The 24156-nt window shown below is 52.0% G+C and overlaps 1 protein-coding gene across 8 annotated transcripts; it reads right to left on the reverse strand.

Annotated features, from left to right (window-relative positions):
- Positions 1–2386: 2386 nt before the first annotated feature.
- On the reverse strand, positions 2387–23674 carry TOM1 (target of myb1 membrane trafficking protein). 8 transcript variants are annotated; one of them, XM_075156335.1, is made up of 16 exons: positions 23563–23672; positions 15994–16078; positions 14225–14303; positions 13930–14079; positions 13689–13823; positions 13286–13432; positions 12161–12277; positions 11562–11695; positions 10866–10899; positions 10178–10283; positions 9016–9136; positions 6505–6580; positions 6000–6062; positions 4285–4344; positions 3911–3947; positions 2387–3811 (listed from the first exon to the last, which is right to left on the reverse strand). In XM_075156335.1, exons 1-16 carry the CDS (start codon positions 23612–23614, stop codon positions 3663–3665), a joined length of 1545 nt encoding a protein of 514 aa, XP_075012436.1. In that variant the 5' UTR covers positions 23615–23672; the 3' UTR covers positions 2387–3662. The 8 variants fall into 8 exon arrangements, 7 of the variants coding, with proteins under 7 accessions (XP_075012436.1, XP_075012444.1, XP_075012454.1 ...); XM_075156343.1 differs by lacking the exon at positions 6000–6062 and having other exon boundaries at positions 23563–23674; XM_075156353.1 differs by lacking the exon at positions 13689–13823.
- Positions 23675–24156: the final 482 nt, after the last annotated feature.

Raw genomic sequence — 24156 nt, forward strand, 5'->3', positions numbered from 1 at the left:
TGTTGATAACACACTGATGTTTTCAGTTGTTGCTAAGTGCCCTGTCAAGGACAGCTTCCGTGCTACCAAGGAGAAGCTGGGAGGGAGCACAGCCAGGACAGCTAGCCCAGCTGGCCAATGGGGTATTCCATACCATGTGACGTCATGCTCAGTATATGAACGGTAGGCGTGATCCAGGAAGTAGCGATCGCTACTTGGTTATCGGTCAGCGCGGGTGGTGAGCAATTGCATTGTGCATCACTCATTTTGTATATTCTATCATTGTCATAATTACTATTATTTTCCCTTTTCTGTTCTATTAAACTGTCTTTACCTCAACCCATGAGTTTTTGTCACTCTTACCTTTCTGATTCTCTCCCCGTCCCACTGGCGGGGGTGGGGGGGGAGTGAGTGAGCAGCTCTGTGGTATTTGGCTGCCTGCCAGGTTAAACCACGACACATTCACAAATGCTGACTGGGCACCAGAAGCCCTCCCTTCCCGGCAGAGCGAGGCAGCCCAAGTCCAGGCACTGGCAAGAGGGTTTGGGCATCAGGCCCCTTGCCCCGGCGGCCCTTCTGGCCCCACAGTTGCAAAACCCGCCAGCCTGGGCTCCATCGTGCCTCTGCTCTCGCTTCCTCTACTGCAGGTGCTTCAGGAGGGGAAGTTCAGCCTTTGGCCTTTTTGCCTTTCCTTCTTGTTCTCTGTTTTTCTGTTGAGACTGGCAGGAGGGAAGCTGCAGGGGCTCTCAGACCCTCGCCTCTCAGCTCAGAGTCCTGTCTGGCAGGAGGGACCTGCCCTTGCAGGTCTGCAGCACTGGGGGGATGCTGCGCCGGCCTGTAGCTCATGGGCCCTCATGGTCCCTTCACTTTGAGTGTCCACCTGTGGGTCACACTCCCAGCACAGAGCCCTTGGTGCAAGCTCTGTATGCTCTGGCTGGGGTGGGGGGGAGGCTGCTCTCCAGGGAGCTGAGTTTGGCTCTGGGCTTGCTGCGGGGATGACAGCAGGGGCCAGAGCCAGCGCTGCGTGGGCAAATCCAGCCTCTCCACCCAGGTTTCACTTCTAGCATCTGCTGGGACAAGGATGCTTTGGAGATTAAAAAAAAAAGGAGGATATTTCAGGAAGCTGTGAGTGTGGTAAAAATGGACTTGTGATATAGGTCTGCAGCCATGCCACTCCCCAGCATTTACCCACGTTTGCCACAAGAAACCCTCATGCAATTGGTAAGGCAGAAACCCGTGGCTCTTAGACTGTGCTTTTCAGAGAGAAAGTGCTTTGTACGCTTCGTTTGATCTAATCCCTTCTTAGGTGAGGAGCGTGGGGTCCTGTGGCACAGTGAAGTCCTGCTGGAGAACTGGCTGCGGGAGGGGGAGTCACTTGGAGATGAAGCCGCGACCCTTTAGCTTCAGGCAACCTCCAGTGCAGAGCCACTCGTGGACTCAGCAAGATGGGGCAGGATGGGCAGATTTTAGGCTCGTTAGGCCGGGCTCTCCCCTCCCCACCACCCCCAAAAGATATGATGCACACCCTGGTTTGAGGACTGCTGCTCAAAGAGAGTTATATGAAATATATGTTATCACCTAGTTCAGAAAGGAGGGGGGTCTCCCCCGGTTCCTCCCAGAGGCATTGGGAATGCAATGGAATTGAAAATGGCGGTTCATTTTTCCAAGGGACAAAATGTCCAAAGATAGTATGTGCTGTCCATCTTGGAAAGCTGAAGAAGACACAAAGCCTCCTCCTGTCCCACAAGTGCTTACAGAGGAGGAAACCCAGCACCCTGCTTTTTCCCGCTGCCACCAGCTGCAGACCAGCTTTGCTCACAGCTCTTATCCTCAAGCCTCTGCCTGAGCTTGGTACAGCTGAGGCTGCAGGCACGGGGGAGAGCGAGGTGCTGAGGTTTGGACAACTTCAGCTAATTTAACTCCTTCCTGCAAGTCTGGGGCTCAGATGACACTTTCAACCTGTTCCACATCCTTTTAAGAATCCTTCCCCTAGCTCCCACTCAACTGGACACCAGGGGATGGCATGGGGACAACTGAGGACGCCCTGCGGATACCAGAGAGCCCTTTCATAGCAACTGTGTTTCTTGCACGTCTTTAAGTGATTTATGGGCTGCGAGGTGGGTATTCGGATCTGGTCACAAGGCAGAGAGGGAAAGGAGAGGAGGTAGCTCGCCCTCTTGCTATTTTGAGATGGGCTGTAGTCACCTCCCCGGGAGACTGTGCTATAAAGCAGCGAGCACCTGCCTTGCCTCGCAGCACCCTCAGCCCCCATGCTGTGCTTCATCTCAGCACCACAGTGCCCTTGCCTTTTCGTGGAGAGCAACCAGCTGCATGGTTGCACCCCTCTTCTCCCCCATAGGGTCCTCCCCTCCCCACGCCAGCACTGACAGTGCATGCATATCTTAAGGGAGGCTCAAGACTTTGCTCCTTTAATGTGCAATAAAAAAAGGCAATTCTCCCACGCTCAACAAGAAATCCCACGAGCAGGAGCCCCGGGCTTAGCACCCTCCTCCCTGGCTGCCTTTTATAATTGGGCAGCATGTGCAGTTTGCTCAGAAGGGTTTTTCTCCCCATGTGCAAAGGAGCTCCTGGCTGCTGCAGGGCTGCTTTGCTGGCGTGAGATGACTGATGTCTCGCTTCACCTCTGTGCTCACCGGCTGAACAAGCTACCCCAACAACAGCATGTTCTCGCTGGTATAGCAGTGCCTACGTAAGGATCTCCTGCTTTAGGGAACACAGCTCTTCGCCCCCAGCACACACAGCTACCCTGAGGGAGTCTATAGCATTGGCCTTATCAGAGGCTCAGAGAGACTCCCCGCACCATGGCACGATGTGGTGGAAGGCATCAGTGGAAGTGAGAGAGGGAGGTGGGATCGCATCGGGGAAAGAGGGGAGAAAAGTATAATAATGGGAGAATTAAATTAACTGCGAAGAGTTTGCTGAAGGTACATCCTACCCCATAGCAGACAGCCCCTTCAGCCTGGGGTACCGCTCGCAGCTCAAGGGCCAAGGTACCTTGCAGCCAAGGGCTTTGGTAACTGTCTGTCATGCAACGGAAACATTTGGGCTGTGGGTAGGATTCTGGATAAACTGATGGGGAGGGGGAGGAAAGGAAGAGGAAGAGAAGGGGTTGTGAGTGGGATGGTGTGGCATACCACAAGCACTTGTGCAAGAGAGCTAGAGCAACAGGGCCCCTCTACCATTAGTGTTCTTCCTCTGCCACCTGTAATGCTTTGCATCCCCATGCTTTCCAGTCTAACAGTGGCAGGCAGAGGGCTGGAGATCCATTCTAGGGATGGGGCAAGGAAAGAGGCAGGCAGGAATGATTTCAGCAGCAGACTGCAGCCTCTCCTGTTTCTTGGGCAAGATCTCTGACTACCTCACTGGAGAGGAGGATGGAGAGCTTCTTCTACTTTGCCCACACTGTACCAAAAACCAAAAAAGCCCACTGAACTCCCACATTCTCTAGCAGCTTTGAAAACCCCCCTCACAAGTCTATTGTGTGACATCCCTAAACACAACAAAGAATATCTGAAAGCAGCTTAAAAATAAAAACAACTCAAAGGGAAAACAGGAAGAGAGTGGAGGAAGGGGACAGAGTCCTTCCCCTGCTGGCCCCTGGTCGGAGGCAAGCAAAACAGCTCACACAGCCTCTTGCTCCACAGCACACCAGTCTATAGCATTCACAAGGCAAACATAGCATCATCTTCCTTTGCTTGTTTCTGATGACGGCTGGCAGCAGGAGGGGAGGCGGACGTCCCTGCTGAGGAGCTGGACAAAGTGGGTAGTCGGTCCGCAACTTTTGCTCGCTCTTCCAGAAACTTGTCAAACTCTGGGACAAGAGAAAAAAGAGCATTAGGAAGGAGGGAGGTTTGTGGAAGAGCCAAGGTGCTGCCAGGAACAGCTGGAGAAAGGGGTTGGCAAGTCTTACCTTCGCTGGTGACACCTTTTGCATCCTCTGACTCTCCCTAGGAAAGGAGGAGAAGGGCATGGTTAGAAGCAAGGTCGACAAAGGCACCTCCACAGATGTGATTCTTTGTCTGCACGGAGGGAGACAAGATAGTGCTCCCCCCACTTCCGCAGTACAGACATGTTAGAGTGGCCCTGAGCCTCAGCTCATTAGCTATGCCTCTCAGAAGGCTAATTATACTGGTGTGGTATCCCAAACCCCGTGTCCCCTGCTCCCTCCGAGCAGCTTGTACCACACATTCAGCAGTGCCAGCGCTGTTGTACACTGCCTAAAATCCAGCCCCGCAGACAACTCTGGCAGGACTGCTGGCTCCAGGAAAGCAGCCCCTCACTTACCACATCAGTGGAGAGCCACTTTTCTATATCTTCCATGAAATTAGCTTGAGGAACCGGCACCTGGGAGAGAAGGAAAAAGAGCAATGAGAACAAGAAAAGAGAGGATGTTCCAGGAAACTCACTCTGCAAAAGCAAGCCCAACCGAAAAGCTAACGCTCTCGCTCCACCATTCAGTCAGCTCAGTGCCCCTGCAAAGCTCTCCCAGCTACCGATGCCACCACTTACCTGCTTCCTCTGCCCCATCCACACCCAGACACGCATAGTTTCCAGGATACATGCCATTAAAAGCATCTGGGGTTTGGTGGTTGGCTTTGGACTGGACCAAGCTTTCCATTTTGGTGAGGACTCACCATGTGGAAGTTGGCTGCTTGTGTTAGGCAGCCAGAGAACAAGAGACATGCTTTTCTCCATGCCTCCTCCTTTCTACAAACCAGTGGCGGTCTGATGTCAAAGTCTGCGATGCTGAAGATATTGGACGTGCCAAGTTTGGCACCACATTAAGGGGGAAAGACACCTGCCAAGAAGCGATTCCCTGGTAGGATCATGGAGCACAGCAGGATTTGACATCACACCAAACTACAGAAACAGAACCATCAAAGAGAAAGTCCTCTACAATTAAAGTAAATTTTACTTCCAGTAGGGATGAGGCTAGCTCAGAAGACTTCATGTCCCTGGCCAATTTAAGCAGCAAAGAGACACCTTCCTAGTGGACAGAGATAACCTTGAAGGAAACCAAGTCTGATTCAAAACCCCAGATCCTTTTCTCCAGTCACGAGCTCCTGAACAAAGCTGAGCAAGGAGCAGCCCTTGCTAGAGGCTCCACAAGCACAAGCGTGAGAGAGTATTTGTGGGAACTTATTTATTAGTCTCCTAATACGTATAGCTCCCTTGCTCTCAGGAAAACAGCAAGACCAAGAAAAAGAGCAACACCTTCTTACCAAGGACAGGCAGATTTCCCCAAACCAGGGAGCAAGTGCAGATAGTTACCACAGTTGGCAGATGGATGAATGGGGATGGAAGAGGATGTGTGAGATTAGGGAAGTTTCAAAGTGAACTGGCTTTGTCTACCCAGGGAGGAACTCAAGCCAACTGGACAGCATGGGGGGAACTTCCTAGAGCAGACATCAGTCTGGGCAGTGCCCACTTCAGGAACACAGGCTAATAAGCTTCAGACCTGGGAGTGTGTCAAAGCCTCAGTGTGCCTGAGGGGATATAATTGCAGGAATTCCTGCTGCCAAAAGACCAAATTCAACAGCCTGAAGGCTCAAACACTTTAGCTAGAGGAGAAGGCCCTGAACAGGGTAAAAGCTGGAACCCAGAGTTTTCCTCCAAATGGGGCAGCTCATGCTGAGCAGGAGAGGCTGCAGGGGGAATGAATGGTGGCAGCCTTCCTCATGATGCCACCGGCTAGTGCCTCTGCCCCAGACTCCCACTCCAAAACAAGCCATCCTCTAGCTCAAAGAGTGGCACGTGCTCTCGTGGCCTCAGAGCTCCTAGGATTTCTTCCCACAGACATGTTTACTTGAGGAAGGACTGACACTCTGCCTGCTACCTTCCCAACCCTGGTCTCCACTACTGGCCCAGATCAGGGTTGCTCCATTTCAATTTGCAGTCTCTGCTGATGTCTGCTGTGCATCCTCACGTGCTGTGCCAGTGCCACCTCTAGTTCAGCAGCCCCAGCCTCCTTCCTCCCTGCTGGCACTCCACGGTCTCACCATTCCTTGCCGCATCATCCACTTAGTCAGTTGGGCTCCATCACTAGAGGTACCAGACTCGCCCTGGTCGAGAGAGAGTCTGCACTGAAAGCTGCTATCGCAGAGGGTGAGGGAGAGGGGAGGCAGTGGGTTTAGGGTGGGGGAGAGAACACATTAGTACTAGTGGCCTACTTCTCTGATTGGAAAGAGAAGGCAACTGGACTTGGAAACCTGCTGAACAGGAATAAAACATACATTTCCAGGTGGAAATTTCCCTGCATATATAAGGAGGCCATCCTGTTACTGACTGAGTCAATCCCAGACTTTCCATAGTTCCCCACCTCTGGTGTTTAAAGAATGAGGTATATAGTCTAGGTAGGAAATGCAGGTTGGTGGAGACTGGGAGTTATCATCAGTCCTGTTAAACATTTGATTTTTTCCAATCAGACAGCACATTTATTGCATTGGTGAGCAAGGAGGATACTCTCATTCCTGGTGATGCGCTAAAAGCTCTGTGGCCACTTACCGTTCCTGTGTTCTGCTGCCGGGCATCTAGGGCACCAGTGAGTCCTTTGGAGGCTTGGGGATCTTCGTACTTTACCCTGAAAGCATGAAGTTAGATAACACACAGGCTGATGAGATGCCTGAGAGTGAAGAGCAGGAACTCCTACTAAAGATATATTCAGTGCTTCTGACTGCACAACTTTTCATCTCTCATCATTCTGCTCCCAAGAGCTTCTAGAAAGGTGTACAAAACCCCTACTAAAGGTGTAGCCCACCACAAAACAGACTAATCTACTCACTGCAACATCACTGTGGGATACCACAGGACAGCCCTGGCACGTGACAGGAGGATGACAAGGCATCATATGAAAACAACCATCCAACAGACTAAAACACAGATTTACAGAGCTAGATGCATCAACCATAACACTCATCTTCTCTGGGATTGACTACAGAAGAGAGATAACTAACAGACTGACCAGACGATTACAGCTACTTCAGAAAGGATTTGAGCAACAAGCCCGAACATACTCACCTACCTTCACAGACACAAACACAGCTCAAAAACATCTCTTTAACCGATACCACTCAAAAACTGATGGTGGCAGAGACTCACTGGCCTATGCTATATGGGAGGTGAGACTGATCAGAAGAGCCTAGTGTTGCTTCAGGGTCTCCAAATGCACCGTTACAGCAACCTCTTTCCACACACAGACACGTCTCACTCATAATCTCCCTCATCCCATTTCTGTGTCCCCCCTAGGCTGCTACCACACATGCTAATGCCACACGTCACCATTTGATCCATGCAGAGTGGGGAAAACAGTCCGTCCACGCTGGGAGAATGAAGCCTTTCCCAGAAACTCTCCGCAAGTCTCCTCTCCAGCTGCTCCCAGGCCCCTTTTCGCAGATCCAGCAGACCATCAAGTAGAGCTGTTTTTGTTGGGGGCCAGGGGCTTGGGCCACCGGCGCTCAAACTTCTCGAAGAAGTGCTCATCAGTGAAGGGGCCGCTGTGGACAATGGCATCAAGGATGAAGTACAATGCTGCTATCATGCCACTGATGAGGAAGAACGGCAGGAAAGGCTTGAGGTGTTTCAAGCACTGCTTCCCTGAGACACACATGAAGCATGGGGGTGTCAGGAACAAATCCCAGCAGCCCTGCCTGTGTCTCCTGCCAGCACGTCCCGTCCGGCAGCAGCAGGGCAATGGGTCTGTTCAGATGGAGGGAGACACTGAGAGCAGAGGCTGGTGAGTGAAATGTGAAGCCTGAGCCAGTGAGAATAGAGGCTACCTGGCAGGACTGCAAGTGCAGGCAGATGGAGGGCAGTGAGGAATAAATAGAAGATGTCTTGTTACTTGTGCAGAGATCACAAGCCTCAGTCTGTTAAGGATTGCGCCACAGCGGAGAGGATATGATTCCACCCCTGCCCAGATCTCCCCCAGCCTCTAGCAATGAGCACATACCAGTGGCTCGGATTTCAGCTCCAGATTGGGTGCTGTTGGCACCACTCTTTTGTCCTGGACTGCCTCTGTCCTCAGGCAGCACACCCGTAAAAGTGGTGGGGAAACACATGGGCAAAACACATGAAGTAGTTGTGTAGGCTATGGGTTTCCCCACCACTTTTACCAGAAGCAGTCTGAGGCAGAGGAATGAAAGGAGACATCCTCAAGAGACCTTGACTTGCTACTGCCCAGCTGCAGAACAAGACACTCCAGTGGATGGAGATCAGGAGCACAGGTCTTTGAGGGCTGGAGGCAGCCACGTGCCTGCAGGCTCTACTGCTTGGTAACCGATGGAGAGCAGTGGATGACTCTGACAGGCAAAACAGCGTGAGATCAGCCGCAGTCTCTCAATCCAACGGGATCCGGTCAGCACAGCTCTTGTCGGCTCCTCCCAGAACAAGGATTCAGGAATCCACTCTTTGCAGTAGGGAAGAGACCTCTTCGGTTCAGCCAGTACTATGGAGACCCAACTCTTGGTGCTTTACACCAGGAGGTCTCAAACACACTATGGAGGAAGAAACATCAGTCCCACTTACCAACAGGGAAGCTGAGGCACAGACCAGTGCCCTGCCTTGCAAGCCGCAACTGGCTGCATACTTCTGCACTCCAGTTCAATACTCTGTCCATTAGGCTGCATCAATATTCAGCAATTCCCAAATTCAACATCACCCCAGTCAGGGCACATGAGTTCACAGACAGACAAGAAAACTCAGCCAGTCCCACTCCACTCCTTCATCTCCAGACACTGAGTCTCCCCAGCACATGCAGCACCACAGTCCCCACACGCAGAGACCGCTTCCTTCTCCCCATGCCCAGGAGGAGACTGTGAAGGGGAGATGACAGCAGCAGGAAGAAGGACTGGGAACACAGAGGTCATCCTACAAACACTGTGCGTCAGAAGAGTGCATTTCTACTGCATCCTACTGTCTCTCAGGAACTGCTGCTGGATCGGGTCACAGCCCCAGTTGCCCTGAGCCCTCCCCCCTTGCAAGAAGGCAGGACAGGACAGACTGGGCTGCTACACTCACTCTCTGCGCTGCTCAGCCAGCGAGCTGCCGCGGGTCAGGGCAAACATGTCAAACTCTTCTTCCAGCTTGCCAGAGGTGTCGAGGGAGTGCAGCCCCGCGCTCACGCTGCTCGAGCCCAGGTCTGTGGGAGAGAGAGCAGGGTGAGCAGGCAGCAGAGCAGTAAACGGAGGCTCATGGGCTTGGAGGTGCTAGGTGTAAAGCTAGCATCAGAACAGACTAAACTGCTCTAGATCCCACGCATCTATCCTGCCCCTCAGCTGCAGCACAGTCTTTGTGTGTGTGCAATGTTGTGGGTGAAGTAACAGAAGCGGTTTCTTCGCCTGCTCAGCAGATATTTTTAGCTCAGTCTCAGGCAGCAGCAGCAGCATCAATTTACTGCATAATAATGCTGAAGGCTACATGTTCCTGACCATTTAAGACAACTCAGAGGGAATTGCTCCGTAACCTGTGGAAGAGGATAACCTTTTGCTTTTGGGCAAGCACCTCTAAGACAGATGAATTGATTTTCATGACTCAGGTGTCATCTGAAAAACCCTGACTTGAAAAATATCTCCACTGGCTTGTCTGTAAAAACAGTCTTGCCTATTTTCTGTAGCTGCACCCAAGCTGTACTGAATGTGCTCACAGCCAGCGAGAGCTTCAGGCAGTGCTATGTAGGTTGTTGGTATGTCCTGAAGATCCCTCAGGACCTCTCAGGCTTTCTGAGTAGACAACCTGTCAAATCCTGGGTCCTGAGCCCAAGATGCTTATGGCTGCCTTTGCAGCCCAGCTCTGCTGCTTTTCTTCTCCCAGACCTCAGTGGTCAGCCTGACACCACATAGCAAGAGAGGCAACTGCACTGCTGCTAGGCATTGGAGAGGGAGCAACTTTCTCCCCTGACCTGCTGGAAGGCCCAGTCCTCAGCCACAGCCTAATGCTGAGGTCCTTCTTAAGTCATGTCCAACTCCTGCACAACGTGAGGTGTGGATTCTGAGACATATGCGTGTGTGCCTTGGGGCATATACAAGTTTCTTCATGAGTTTATTAGTTGACAATACACCCTATTTCTCTAGGTTACTTTATGAATGTGACTAGATAATTTTGGGAGGTGATTCAAGGGCATGAAAGAATTCCTAGAGCAGCACAGAAGAGGGACTGAGAGGAAAACTGCATGGCAACATACTCATTCCAGCCAGCTGAGAGGAAAGGTTGTTGGTGACTTCAGGCTGCCTCACTCCAGGAGTACTGGGTCCCAGGTCAATCAAGCTGTTCTCTGCCTCATTTGGTGCCTTTGGAGAAAAAAAACGGAAGATGGTGGAGAGTTTCTGAAGCCCAGACACCCTGACCCTTCAGTCCTAGCTCATTAACACTGGAGAGTGAAGCCCTTCTGTACCCATTGAAAGATACCAGTTGTGAAGCCTCTCCTTGTGAGGAGGGGGACAGTGATCAGAGAACTGGCTGGGAATAGTGTCCCAGGGCAGAACATGTCTTGGTAGCCAGCCTCCCAGCTTGGCTGGATGTCAGTAAGTATGGTAGGTGCTGGTTCAGAGGACAGGGCAGTGCTCAGAGGACAAAGGGAGGCTCATATGGGAATTGGTCCTCTCAATGTTCAATACCGGAAAACCATAATTGCTGGTGGTCTGCTCTTGCTCTTTGGGTGAGAGGAAGGCTCCCACTGGCAGGGAAGGAGAGGGTAGCAGTGGGAACTGGAGTGTCCTGCACACCAGCACGGCCTGGTGCAGCTGGGCTGGGAGGGCAAAGCCCACAGCTTGTAAGTGGGGCTAGCTGAACCTCTCTCCAACTCAGCAGGACACAGGAGGGTCTGCAGGATGCAAACCAAGCTGCACAGAGGGGGAGTTGCTCCGAGTTACCTTAACAGGCTGTCCTGTCCGAAGACGCTCAAACCTGCAAGAATGATGAGAGGATGCATTTCAGTAGTATGTGCTTATTCACCCACAGCCCAAGAGATTTTTTATAAGGCTTGGCACAGTCTGCCCTTTCCTATGTACTAGGAAAGGAGGACCATGGCTCAGGGCCCAATTCCCCCTCAAGACTGAAGACACCACAACAAGGCCCACAGAGTTGATGTCTCCTGAGAGATGGTGTGAGGAAGCTTCTTGTGATCCTCCAGAGCTACTTCTAACCAAAATGGTTCAAACCAGCTCTCCATACAGACATAGGGACTAAATTCTCCAGACTTCATCCCAGCTTAAGAGATGGGTTTGATGAAATGGAAGAAAAAAAAAAGGGATGCTGACCCCACTTGGGCAAGTCCTTTCTGTCGTCTGCCTCAGAGCTAGAAAACCAGCTCGTTCCACACAGTTTCCTCCTTCTTTTTCTGGGTTATACCACAGGAATATCTTTATATTCCATCAGTAACTTTTACAGCAGCTTTGAAGGGACAGGAATAAATCAGCAAAAGATGAGAATTGTCTTTGTTCTCAAAGATGGATGACACAGGCTGATACGTCTTGAGCATTACACTCATGGGCAGATCAAAAGGGTGGGATTCAAGGAGCAGTAAACTCTTGTGGAAGAGCAGGGCAGAGAAGGGAGAAGAGAGGTACCTTTCATGGCGCAGAAACACATTGTTGAGGTTGTCATTGATGAGGAGTAGCTCCTCGGTGAGTTGCTCATGGAGGACTCGGGGAATCAGCTCCACCACACGCAGCTGCATGGCTCTGCATGTCCGATTCAGCTCCTGCTCACAGCAAGGGGAAGTTATCACAAAGGTCAGGCTAAGGCTGAGCACTCACAGATTTAGAAGTCTGACTGGGACAGACAAACCCTAGATAGGGGGATAGACTGGGGTCTATCAGCAAGACTTGATGGGCAACAGATACTGGTGTGAGAGGTAAATTGAGTCTGAGCTTTACAAGACCATAATTGTATGCCTCTTGTGTAACACATCATCCAGAAAGAAAGGCCCTCAGGGACTACGAGTCCCCACATGAGACGATTCCAACCTCAATAGTGCAACTTCCCTTGGCTGTTGAAACTCCACCTTCCCTGTGTCTCCCTTAGCCCATCGCTCCCTGATAAGCCCCACACTAAACTGTCCAGTACAATTGTTCCCCATGCCTGGCATGCGTAATGTCTCAGTCCATCAAGTCATTGCTAAATTGAGCTGCACCTGCCAGCCCTCTGCCCCACCAGTGTTCCTTACCTGCAGCAGCTCCAGATCAGAAGGCTCGGCCTGGGATGGCACCAGCTCTGTCAACATCTCCGACATGACCTTCATGTTCCCATTCACCACTTCCAGCTCACTGCGCAGCTTCCCGATCTGCAAAAGGGAGGGGACGTGACTGCTCGGCGTGGGAAGACTGAGGAGACAGCTGAGGTTGCCCTGAATGGCAGTGCACCGCATGTGTTTGCACATTCACAGAGCCGAAGGGAACAACCACTGAGGAGCTCATTTGTCACTGCTCAGTTCAGCTCTTGGGAGCTTCCAGCAGAAGGAAGCTCCATTACTTACCATCAAGTTCATTTGCTGGTAACAGATGCCCTCACCTGGGATCTTTGGCCACTAGCTTAGCCTTGATTTTTAATGGCCAGCTCAGGCTGCTGTTATGATTCAAATCTCTCCCCAACTAGCAGCTCCTGCATGGCAGCCACTCAAATTGTTTCATTTCCAAAGCAGGATAAGAGGGGAAAAAAGTGAATTCCCACTCAAAAGGCAAGCCTGGGCTAAGTGTACAGTTGAAGCTTTATCCCTCTGGTTTCACAAGCTGCTAAAGAACCTCTTGAGAACAGTTTCTAGCCTCTGTTCTGCAAGGGGATGCAACCTACCGACAGCTGGAGGTTTGGTGCCGAACATGGTGTCATATGAAGTCAGGGTAAGGAAGGAGAAAAAAGGGTGGGGAAACAAGAGAGAAAGCCCTGGTCTTTGGAAACCACATAGCCAGACAGGGTTGATTCATATAAAGTCAGCAGTGAGGCAAGATAAACAAAGATGATAAGGAGGCATCTACTGAGCAAGCTTTTGCTATACCTCGCTCAAAACCTCTGTGTCTCAGTTCCCCACTTCCCTATAACCAGGAGATCTTCCCTCTACCTGCAAGCAGCCCTGCCTTAGGAAAACATAATCACTCTGTGTTTGTGGTATCCCAGCTCATCACTGTGACCACAATGGAGCTCTGGGGAGCTCTCGAGGGACTATGCTTTGGAGGAACAGCTCCTTGAGGACAGAGGCTGGGGAAGGACGAGGACAGCAGTCCCAGAACAGTGTTTGTGAAACAGTCCCCAAATGCAGGGACAGTCAGCAGCACCACGGGACTTGTGTCCAACTCACCTGCTCTGGTGTGGGTGTGACGGGTGCGTCGCTGGATGTGCCTCTCCCGGTGGGCAGGGTGACAGGCTGGAGGATGGATGCTATCTGCTGAGGGGAGCTGACCGCAGGTGAGTTCTGTCCGGACTGGGGGTCGGAGCTATACACAGTCTACAGACAGAGGTGGGAAAAGTGACAGGGAGAAGGAGATGTTAGACACTCACAGCTGACAGGGCAGCGCAATTAGGAGAGGACTGTTGATGGCAGCTCCCCATCTGCTTTCAATAGCTCTTTCAGCAAAGAGGCTGTCCTGGAGCTTCTCACTCCCCAAAAGCCCTCTAAATGCAAGCCAGAGTTCCTAAAGTCCCCTGATAGCTCCAGAATGGCAGCTGCCCAACACCCTTTCTCTTCAGCAATGCTCCCATACCCTCTGTGGTGTGTGGATGGGTGACAGCATGTCCAGATCAGTCATGGGGAACTCCAGGCCCTTCCGTCTCAGGTCTTCATAGACAGCGACGACACCAGTCAAGTCTGGTGAGCTGCGGAAGGCATCCGCCCAGGACTGGGGAGAAGGAGACAGTACAGCCCATCATCATTTACAGTAGTCTTCTGCACAAACACCTAAAGACTCTCTGAACTGGCGCAGATGCTCACGCTTTTTAGCTCACCTGGATGAGGGTCAGCACCTTGTCATGCACTATGGCTGGTGGATTGTTCTTCGGCAGGATTGTTCTCACCAGGACACCTTCTACAAAATCCTGGCTAGACACAAGGACATGGAAGCGATGGCCGCAGTTTTTGACGCACGTCTCCAGAACCTTCAAAGGCAATGAAGCATTAGCTATAGCCTTTTCTGCCTACACATGTTCACCTTGTTGCCTTTAGGTACCCGTGTCTTTTCAGCCAGGGACTCAGCTTTACAGCAGGGTACCACAGAGCTGAGAAAGAGCCCTGACCACTCACCGTCAAAGCCAGCATAACTTCATGGAAGTTCTTATTCCCTACAATTCTCTTCTTAATGGCTCGGAAGGCATCTTTGGGCCTGCAGGAGAAATCAGATGAAGAAAGATCATCAAAAGGTTGAGACCCACCTACAGAGAGGCAAAGCAAAACAGCCACTGCCTCTGGATGCCTCATACTCAGCAGGTGACCTTCCCCACCGTGTTTTCAGGGCAGCTTGAAGCAATGACTGGTAAAGCAGCTTCTGCCTGTGGTTCTGCAAAGGAGTGGGGTCCTGCTAATGAGCGCTGTTACTGAAATTGCAGGCCTCTGTGCTGATGTCTGCAACAACTCAAGGTGTACAGGACACAACAGAGAGCAGAGTAAAAGTAATGCACTACTTGGTAGAGCAAAATCCTATGGCAGAGAGACTGAAGAGAAGGAGATCACAAGAAAGCCTGGCATGGGTTAGAAACAGGAAGGAGAGAGCGAGCTGCAGCAATCCCTGTGTTGCTCAGAGAGAAGCTGTTTAACAACATTTCCCTGGAGGAAAGGAGGCTAAAAAGCAGCAGGGGAAATGCAGTGGCAAAATCTTGCCTATATTGCAGGTGGACAAGAGAGCAGCAGCATAGTAGGGTGTCCTGAACCATTCTCAGAGGGGAGAAGCACTGCGGTCTCAGACCACCGTGGTCTTGTGAGAGGACACAAATGAACCAACATGCTCTGGCAGCGCACAGGAAGAGAGGCTGGGTTGGAAGAGCAGCAGTGCTGGAGGAGAAGAGTGGGGTGGAGACACTGAGGCAACGAGGAGGGCAGGAGTGTATTGGCCCGTGGGGCAGCATGGCTGCAATGGATGGGCACTAGCAGGGCAATGGGAGAGCCCACCATGCCAGGAGGGTACAGCTGTGTTATCAGGCGCCAAGAACTGAAACACCAAGTGGCCACAGCTCAGGACTGAGAACTGTGGGCAGAGACAGGCGTATTTGCACCATGGGGATAGCATGGAAAAGAAGTGTTGACAGATCTGTGAGTAGAGATGTTTGACTTTGTTTTCATACAAGTGTGAAGCTGAAAACTGGGCTTGCTAACCCTCTGTCAGCATCATTGTGGGGTAGGACAGCAGGAGTGAAACTTACATTCTTTATTCCATGTTAGCACCTTCTTTTTTACATGCTGCTTTTGACATCTCCACTGTGAGAAGGAGCAGTCCCCCTTGAATTCACTGGCAAATTCCCAGGTCCAGAGTTAACAAGACTGGCAGATTTCTGAACACCTCCCCACAGGGAGAGGGAGACAAGGGCTCCCCCACTTACTTTGTGCATGTCTGAGTGACCGTACATGAAAATACCTGAGAAGCGAACCCCAGCAGGACTTGCACAGTCAGAGGACTGAATAGCAGCCTGAGATTTTCCTCTCTCCTCAGTCACCAGCCTGCAGATTTTTACATTCCCAGAGGAGAGAATGAGAGGGGTCTGAAGGAGGAATAAACCAAAGTGGAAGAATTGCAAATATGCCTTTGGGAGATGGGAGGGAGCCTGGCTTGAATTGAGGTTTCTCTGGGGACCGTGAAGGCCTGTTTGAATGGCTCATGAAGATTACGGGGAAGCATCTAACAGATGCTCGGATAGCTTTGCTGTGTCTCTAGGTCTCCTAGCAGAGTCTCATCTAGGGACTGTTGGGAAGCCTAGTTTATTACCTCCACTAGTGCACGCTACCACTGCAGTCTAGGGCTGTAGTGTTACAGGGTGTGCTGGGACTTGCCGCTGGATGTGTACCCTTGCCAGCTCCCTTACCCTTCTTCAGTCTCGTTAATGATGTCGCAGATCTCCATGTTGAGAGCCCAGTCCTCGCTCCGCAGGGACCCATCAGTAGCTCTCTCTGGAAAACAGAAACCAAGACACGGCAAGGCTAAGAGCGGCCGTGTTCTCACAGGCTGCTGTTCAGCTGTCAGGACACCCCAGAGCCCAGCCACCTTCTCCCTGGCTTCCACCACAACATGCAAGGAGGTGAATCCGGCTGCAAAGTCCAGGCCACCAAGTACTCCCCGCTAGGTGTCACCACCGCAAAGCACATGGCTGGCCGGCGCTGGGATGGGTGGTTGCTCAACTTTGCCCACACCACCCATGCTACCAACACACAAACACACACTGTGTGATCTCTGGAGTCCTGCACACGAAGGGAGGGGGCTCAGCATGACTTCAGCTCTACAGTTGGAGAAAAGGGGGCTTATTTGCTTTGTTGCTGCAGGGGCAGAAATTGTGAGTTAGGTCTACTCACAGACATGGATCTAATGTCAATGGCACCACTCTTGGCTCCAAATTAAGGAGACAAAAGAATCAACCCCCTTCTTTTTACACGGGCCCTACAAAAACAAACAAGCAAACATAAACAGCCAAAGCAGGGCTCTCTCTTGTTTAACATTTATATCTCTCCCCTGAACTCCTGGCCTCTGGGGAGTATGGACAGAAGCGGACTGCAGGCTGAAGTCGAAGCAATACTGTTTCAGCTTTGATTGTGTCCCCTTTAATTAGGAATTCCTCAGTCAGCCTTGATGTTATTCAAGGCAGAGTTTTGGGAAACGAGCAGCTATTACTGAGAGCAGCAGTGTCTCCACCCTATAATCAGCCATGCCTCAGTCCTAGCCGCGCCGACTGACTGATGCCTTCAGGGACACCACCAGCGGCTGAAGGAAAGAGAACCACCAGTGGGGCAGGCAGGACCCAGGTACTCTTCAGACCACGGGGAAACAGACGCAGCAGATGGCAAGCGGAGGACAAGAACCATCCTTCCCAGCTCTGCTATCCTATAAAACGCCTGACTTAGCACGGGGGCAAGAGAATTAAAACTAGCCAGACCGGTTTAGCACCTACCAGGTGCTCTTCAAGAGACCTCAGACCCAACAAGGTGCTTAGAGAAGTGCCTGCATTTTCAAAACTGCTGTCCCTGCAAAATCAGGAGCTGGCCCTTGCTGCTGTGTGTCCTCTACCTCTTTGGAGAGGCACTTCCTCTGCAGAGCTGCCTTTTTCTGCTTTTGACCCAGCACCTAATGATCCCTCTGTGGGAATGAAATGAAATGCCCATTCACGCAGTAATGGGATAGGGCCATAACGCAGGAAAAAGAAGATTTTTTAGCTCCCACCTGGGTAAGCACATCCATCATGGTTTGGGGTGTCCTGTTTTTAAGGGTCAGGCAGAGAGCTATTCACAGCACTGTGCAATGCAGCCTTTTATACACGTGTTTCTCCTACAGATTACACACCACAGCGTGAAGCTACCTATCCGCATCTTATTGCAATGCAGCCACCACCTTTTCTGTTGACTGCAGAACGTATTGCTTACACTGTGATTACGCTGATTACATTGTGGCCACAGCCAGATGGAAGAGGGCGAACAAGGGAAGGAGAGTGGCAGAACGTTCTTGATGCTCTTCCACGTTTCTGAAGGTCTGGCTGCTACTGTAATACCCTGAAGGCCCCTTGATTCAGGTGAACTTTTGTCACTTTGAGTATTAATTTTATATAGGAATCCTGGTCTCCTGCAGATCTAAGCTTCCTCAGTGAGGCGCAGGAGGTAGCATCGCATTGGGTGATGTGGTGGAGAATATATCCAGGGCAGTAGGCTATAGGGGAGCATGTCTGGTGCACCAGGGCATATACCAATGAATGCGTGAAGCTGTGGTAATACATGGGGGAAAATGTTTTCTGTCAGGGCTCCTTTGGGATCAGGACTCGGTACAGTAGCAGAGCTTCAGGTTCCTTCCTGCTCTGGGACACCACAGGGCCAGCCTTGCCGGCAGGCAGACTGCAGCTCAGGTTGGTCTGATGGATTTGGCACACATGGTCACAAAGCGACCCTTCCCTTGTGTTCTCCTCCAGCATCCCCTGCTCATGACACACCTTGGTTTGAACCCCAGCCTAGCCAGAAGTTTCTCTGTACTGTTTGCTGCCTTTGGCAATGAAGCATACAAATCAATCACAGAGGGTTGCTCTACTGAAAGGAAGTCCAGATCTACTCTTCTCACCCCTGAAGAAAAACACTGCACATGGAAGGAAAAAACCACAACTCAGGAACAGGGCTGAGCCTGCTGGGAAGGTCTGAGCTACAGAAGAAACGAAGGATGAAACAAAAACTGCCTTTAACCATCAAGTCCTTGCTGTTCAAGTCTCCTCAACCCTCCTCATCCTCATTTTCACTGTACACAAACATGAACTGAGTCTGCAAACACCCTTCCCTTGCTTCCCTATGTTTGGTGGCACTCTGTAACCTGCTCACCACCACCCCCCCTTTTCCTCCAAACACATCAGTCCTGCCAAGGTCGGGCAGCAGGTTTGCTTTTCAGACAGGAATGCAAACAAACCGTGCGTGCTCCTTCACCTGCCTGGCCACTTATGGGAAAATGGGGCTTCCTCAGAAGTGACACACGCCGCCCCGCTGTTACCTCACAACGCTGTGGTCATCCTGCTACTGTCACCCCCGTTCACACGCTGGTAAACAAAGAGGTTTGCTGCTTTCCTGCAGCAAACCTGCCATAAATGCAACATAGGCTCAAAAAATACAAAGCTGAAGATATTGGGGCATATGGAAAACAGGAACGTGACCATGAGGCATTTCCAAGGACAAAGCGCTTGAATTTACCCAGAACAGATTAAAGCCTGGCCTAGCTGGCTTTGGGAGAGCTGGAGCTAATCCTCCTTGGTTGCTTCCAAGCACTAAGGGACTGTCCAAGCCTAGTAAGATATGTTGGAGTTTTCTCTGAAATCCTGAACTTTACCCTTTTACTAAAGCCTGCAGAAGGGAAGGAAACAAAGTCTATTCATTAGTCACATGAAGGATCAGGGTGGCTGGCCCCCGTTTCATGAGCCGTAAGTAGCACATGAGCTGTCTGCTTCTCATGAAATCTGAGCCCGGGATGGCTGAGGACAGCGACAAGTCCCTAAAAACAGCGAGCACAAGAGGCAGGGCACAGCCGCCTCCCCAGCGCTCTGCCTGGCGGGGCTCATCAGGCAGTTTCTACTTCTGCGTGTTAATAAGCTGAGCCTCATCTGCCACAGAGAATTCCCCCGGCAGAGGTTATCGGCAAATGTACGAACGCCATCTCCCTCCAAGCTCGAAACCAACTGGCTGTTGAACATACAGGAGGCCCTTCACGGGGCCGCTTCAAAGCCACATTGTTCTGGCAGCCAGTCCGGCTTCCCGGGTGTGTCAGCATTGGGGTTTGCCTGATTCCAGCCTGCTGCCTCACAAATTGCTCGGATCGACCGAGAACCGCTGTGGACTGTGGTACGGGTTGAACCAGAGCATTGACTCTTTTCCTGCCTGTCATTTGATGTGCTCCTGATGACTGCAGCTAGGTTATAAAAGTTATCTGGAATCGTCAGAGCTCGGCATAACTGACACAACGGAACTGTACATTACTTCGTGCCATGAGCAAATTTCACAGCTTTGCTTCTTTTCTAGTTTATTGGCTCTGCCTTCATGGCTGGGGAGAGCCCACTGCGGGGCTGGCGATCCCACCCAGCCATCCCTGCAGCAGCACACTGGCAGTAACAGTCAATAGCACGGGGAAGTACGGGAGCCGGGGACAGAAGATACTGCGCAGGCTCCTGTCCCCTTTGCTCCCTGTCACAGATGTGAAGCACCCATAACCAGCCAGGCGCCCGTGACATGCTCTGCCATAGCTCGTCAGAGACTGTGTGCCCCTCCTCCAAGTCAGGCCCTTAATGAGCATTCCCTACAGCGCTCAGTCTCGCTGGCTTTACATTCCTCAGCAAAGCCATCAAGCACCTACTCACCCATTTCAAAAGGTGTTTGAGGGCACCAGCATTTCGTTGCATAAGACAGCGTAGGTTCAGCAGAAAGCAACACAACAGTCCTTTCTCCCAACCTCCCTTCAATTCATATCCCCCCTGGCCCAAATCAGCATCCTGTACAAAGTCTCCTTGCTAAGCCTCATGCTTTCGCTTCCCGTGAGGAAACCTCAGCACCAGCTCAGTCAGGACTCCACCATTCAGCTGTATTGCTCCTCTGACGATGGAGGGGACAACACGCTTTCTAGAGAGATCAGAGATATGGCTCCCAACCTAATTCAAGGCTGGTGATGGACACAGACTTCATGCTGACATAGCGCTGTGGGTATTTGCATCTCTGAACTTCTCCTGCTCCTTTTCTGTGAATCAGCTCAAACTCTTAGGGATCAAACGACTCTTCAGCTGCTGCCTTTGCCCCTTCTCCTCCAGACAGAGCGGGCACAGAAGACAAGGCAATGCCTTTTTGAGAAGCACTACCTTGCAGGGACTCATCTGACTCCGACAGGAGAGTATTACTGACAACAGCTGATAACTGCTGCCCACCAGCGCCCCAAGGTCCCAACTCACAAAGGCGTGCAGGGACACCTGCAAGGTGGGATCCAAATGGCTGTGGAGATTTTTCTGGCATATTGTGTTGTATCTGCCCCTCTGCCTCACCCATCAGCCTTTCTTACCTGCTCCCTCTTTACAGTCTCAACTTTTCCTGGTTCTCATGCTTAAACCAACTCCCAACCATAAAAAATCCTCTTCATCTCTGTGCTACACCGTTACTTCTCTCCCTTGCCTGCCCTCACTCACTGAAATAACCTGTCTCTGTTCCTTTCAGTATTGCTATAATTACTAGTTATTCCAGACTTCCAGCGTCAGGAGAGAGCATTGGTGGTTTCCTCTCCATTCTCTCACTCAGAGCACCTCCTTGAAATCAGATTTTCCATTTTGAAGTTTCACTTAGCTCCTAGATGGAGGCGCAGTGGATATCCCTTTTGAGGGGGGAATCCAAACTACGATGCTTCAGCACTCTTTGGAAATTTTCCCACTGGTCAGAAGTACCGTGTTTAAAAAAAACACCACACAACAAAAACAAATACCAAAAACCCCAAACAAACAAGGTTCATTTTACTTGGGAAGAGACATCACAGTCCAAAAACAGGACAGAGGCAACTTTTGTGACTAAATCTCAGGACTGGGAGTAAGAAGCTAGAAAACCTACTCCTCTGCAGCTGACTCATTCTGTGACAGATCACTGAGATTATCTGAGCATCGGTTCCCTTGTCAGCAAAATAAATGGGACTTACTAGATTAACATTAATGAAGGAATTTGAGAACGTCGCTGCAGTGTGCCACAGAGGATTTGTTTTTAGCCTTCATCTAAAGCTATTTTAGACTTTATAAGCTGTATCAGGCATACATGACTTTGCCCAAGTAATTTACAAGGATACAGTATTAGCTTTCTGCAGACAGCCCAAAGCAGCAGCACTATGCAGGTTTGGTGATCAGGCTCATGGGTTCAACATGCAGCTGCCACAGACCTACCAAACAAGTTTGGGTAAGTCATGTTCGCGTCTCAAATTAAACAGGGAAGATAGCATTTATCCATGTCCCCAGGATGTTGATAGACAATGTTCAAAAGGAGAAAACATTCATATTTTCAGCCACCAGCCCTTTCAAGTTCTTCACACTGAGTTCCTTTCTCATACGCTGCAATTCCTCCACCCCTTCGGACTCCCATAACCCCAATCAACCCTAGTCATTACAATGTCTCTACTGTCACACCTTCGATACTAACTCCTGTCTGACAACACTCTTGAAGTACTTTTTTCCTCCTCTTTGCTGTTGGTTTGTTGCTTGAAAATCCCTTCTTTAACCGAAGCAAAGCCCAGAAGGAACCCACTTACAATCTGGCTATATACTGATCAGAAGATCGGGAGGGCGAGAAGTGATCTGTGACATCTAAAGATAACTTCAGATTGCCTTTACCCAAACACAAAAACGTATCTGATGCACTCACTGAGGGAATCAAAGAGCTTTCATTCTGGAAAGGACGGGAGACGGCTTCTCCTGGAAAGCGTGATGAAACATATGACATTCATCCGGGGAGACATCAAAGATCATCTGGAGGTTTTTGTTACAGAAAACCTTCCCTGGTGATCCTTCCCCCACCTTGCTGTAGTGTGTCTCGCCTATCTCGCCCAACACTAGAGTTGTGCCCCCTACCCACCTCGTTTGGACACTGCTTTGGGCAGCCTCTAAAATAAGCGGCACTTATAAAAGCACTATCTAAAGCAGCTGCTTGCTCCCTTCCCACCCCAGCCACAGCAGCCTATTCACCCATGCAAGCACACCAAAAACTACTGAACCAGGGACCAGATGTTCACAGCAAAGAACAAAGGTCTGCACAAGTGACAAAAAGGAAGACTGAGCAAGTGCATAAACTTACAAACGGCTGTTGCACATGCTGGAGAGTTTAAACAGGCAACATCAACCTTCAAGGACAACCTGAAGGCACTTAGATAATACAAAATGGGGTGAAAAAAATCTTTATTCTAAGTATTTTAAAACCTGCATCTCTATTTTGAGACCAGTGTAGGTTTGACGGTCTTGTTCTTTCTAACTATAGCATCTCTTTCCTCCACCTTCTCAGACTACGTCCTTCTCCTGTGTTTGCCTAGTTGACCTGAGCACAGGGACTAAGAGAGACTGCGTGTCTGCTGGCCTGCAAGGTCACAGAGTGGATGCCATGCTCCTGCCGTTGATTTCACTGCCGGAGCTGGTACTCAGGCCTGTGAGAAGGCCTGTGGCGCAGGAGAGGAGCTCTCCAGAGAGCCAGGGCATGGCCCTGACAGGCCCTGCTCGTCCCAGACCTCTGTGCTGGGAAGTTCAGGGTGGGCAGAACCCCCGGGGTGCCCAGAGTGCTCATCCTTCGGGTGGGGAACCCTGATCCGACTCGGTGAGCCGTGACACCCCAGGGCCAGGCCAGCCCAAAGGCGCTGACCCCCGGCAGCCTCCAGCCCAGTGATGGCCGCCCCCGGCCACCCTGTCACCTCAGGGGGAGCGCGGCCCCTTCCTGCCTAGAATGGGATAGGCCGCGGCGGCTGGAGCCCAGCCAATCAGCAACTCCTGCTGTGCCCCTCCGGTAGGACCCCGCCCCTCCCACAAAGCCCCCAAAGAGGTGCGGGCGGGAATGGCCCCGAGCCAATCACGGACCTAGGCTCTACCGGGGGGCGTGGTTCGGACCACCGGTCTGCGGCCCCTTTAAGAGAGGAAACTTCGCCTCGCCACCTCAAGACCCCCTTGCGCCCGGATTGGCTGGTGGGGTCGCCGACAGAGCCGCCTCGGGCTGCGCATCCACTATTGGTCGGCAACGCCCGTCAGTCAGAGCGGAGCTCTCCCCTGATTGGTCGACACCCTCTCCGGCCCGCCGCGAAGGCGGGGGCCGCCGCTTCCCGGAGGAAGGGGTCCATCGGGCGGGCGGCCGAGCGCCCCCGGGGGCGCGGGGGAGGGCGAGCGAGCGAGCGGGCGGAGAGGGGCGCGGGGGCGCGCGGCCGCGGGGCTCACCGATGCGCTGCCCCACGGGGGAGCTGAAGGGGTTCCCCAGGAGAAAGTCCATCGCCGCCGCGCCACGATCAGCTGACGCCGCCGCCGCCGCCGCTCACGTGACCCGCGCGCCAGGCCGGGGCGGGCCCCCGCCCGGGCCCCGCTGTGACGCCAGCGGCCGCCGCCCGGGAGGGGCGCGGGGCCCGGGACGGCCCCGCAGTGGGGCTGAGGGACGGAGCGGCGCGGGGCCCGGCCGGCCCTCGCAGCGCCGCTCGCCGGCTGCAGTCAACCAGCGCTCGGACCCTGGAAACGGAGACGCGTTCGTAACGAGCTCAGATCCCGGGCTGACACCGCCAGGCGTGACGTCCGCGTCACACACTGTTCTCACCTTAACGTCACGGACCTGAATTGAAGCGAGGCAGCAGGGAGTGAAAACGCCCCGGTGCCCCCCGCAGGGTGGGGCGGTACGGCTGCTCGCGGAAGGGTCCCCGAAGGGCCGGCAGCCTTCCCGCCACCCTTCGCGGACTGCGCTGCTGGAGTGGCACAGCTGGCCCGCAGGGCGAGCGGGATTCACCAGTCTGGAACTGGGCGTGTTTTGCTTAGAAACACAGAACG

Source organism: Calonectris borealis, chromosome 1 (genome assembly GCF_964195595.1).
Source record: "Calonectris borealis chromosome 1, bCalBor7.hap1.2, whole genome shotgun sequence".
Taxonomy (NCBI): domain Eukaryota; kingdom Metazoa; phylum Chordata; class Aves; order Procellariiformes; family Procellariidae; genus Calonectris; species Calonectris borealis.

Bases quoted from the DNA above. Each gene is read 5' to 3' on its own strand.
- TOM1 (XM_075156335.1), bottom strand. From the start codon at position 23,614: ATGGACTTTCTCCTGGGGAACCCCTTCAGCTCCCCCGTGGGGCAGCGC. The intron at 14,304-15,993 runs GTAAGGGAGCTG...TTTCTCCTGCAG, and splicing joins ATTAACGAGACTGAAGAAGG to GCCCAAAGATGCCTTCCGAG. The intron at 6,063-6,504 runs GTAAGTGGCCAC...TCTCTCGACCAG, and splicing joins GGCAGCAGAACACAGGAACG to GGCGAGTCTGGTACCTCTAG.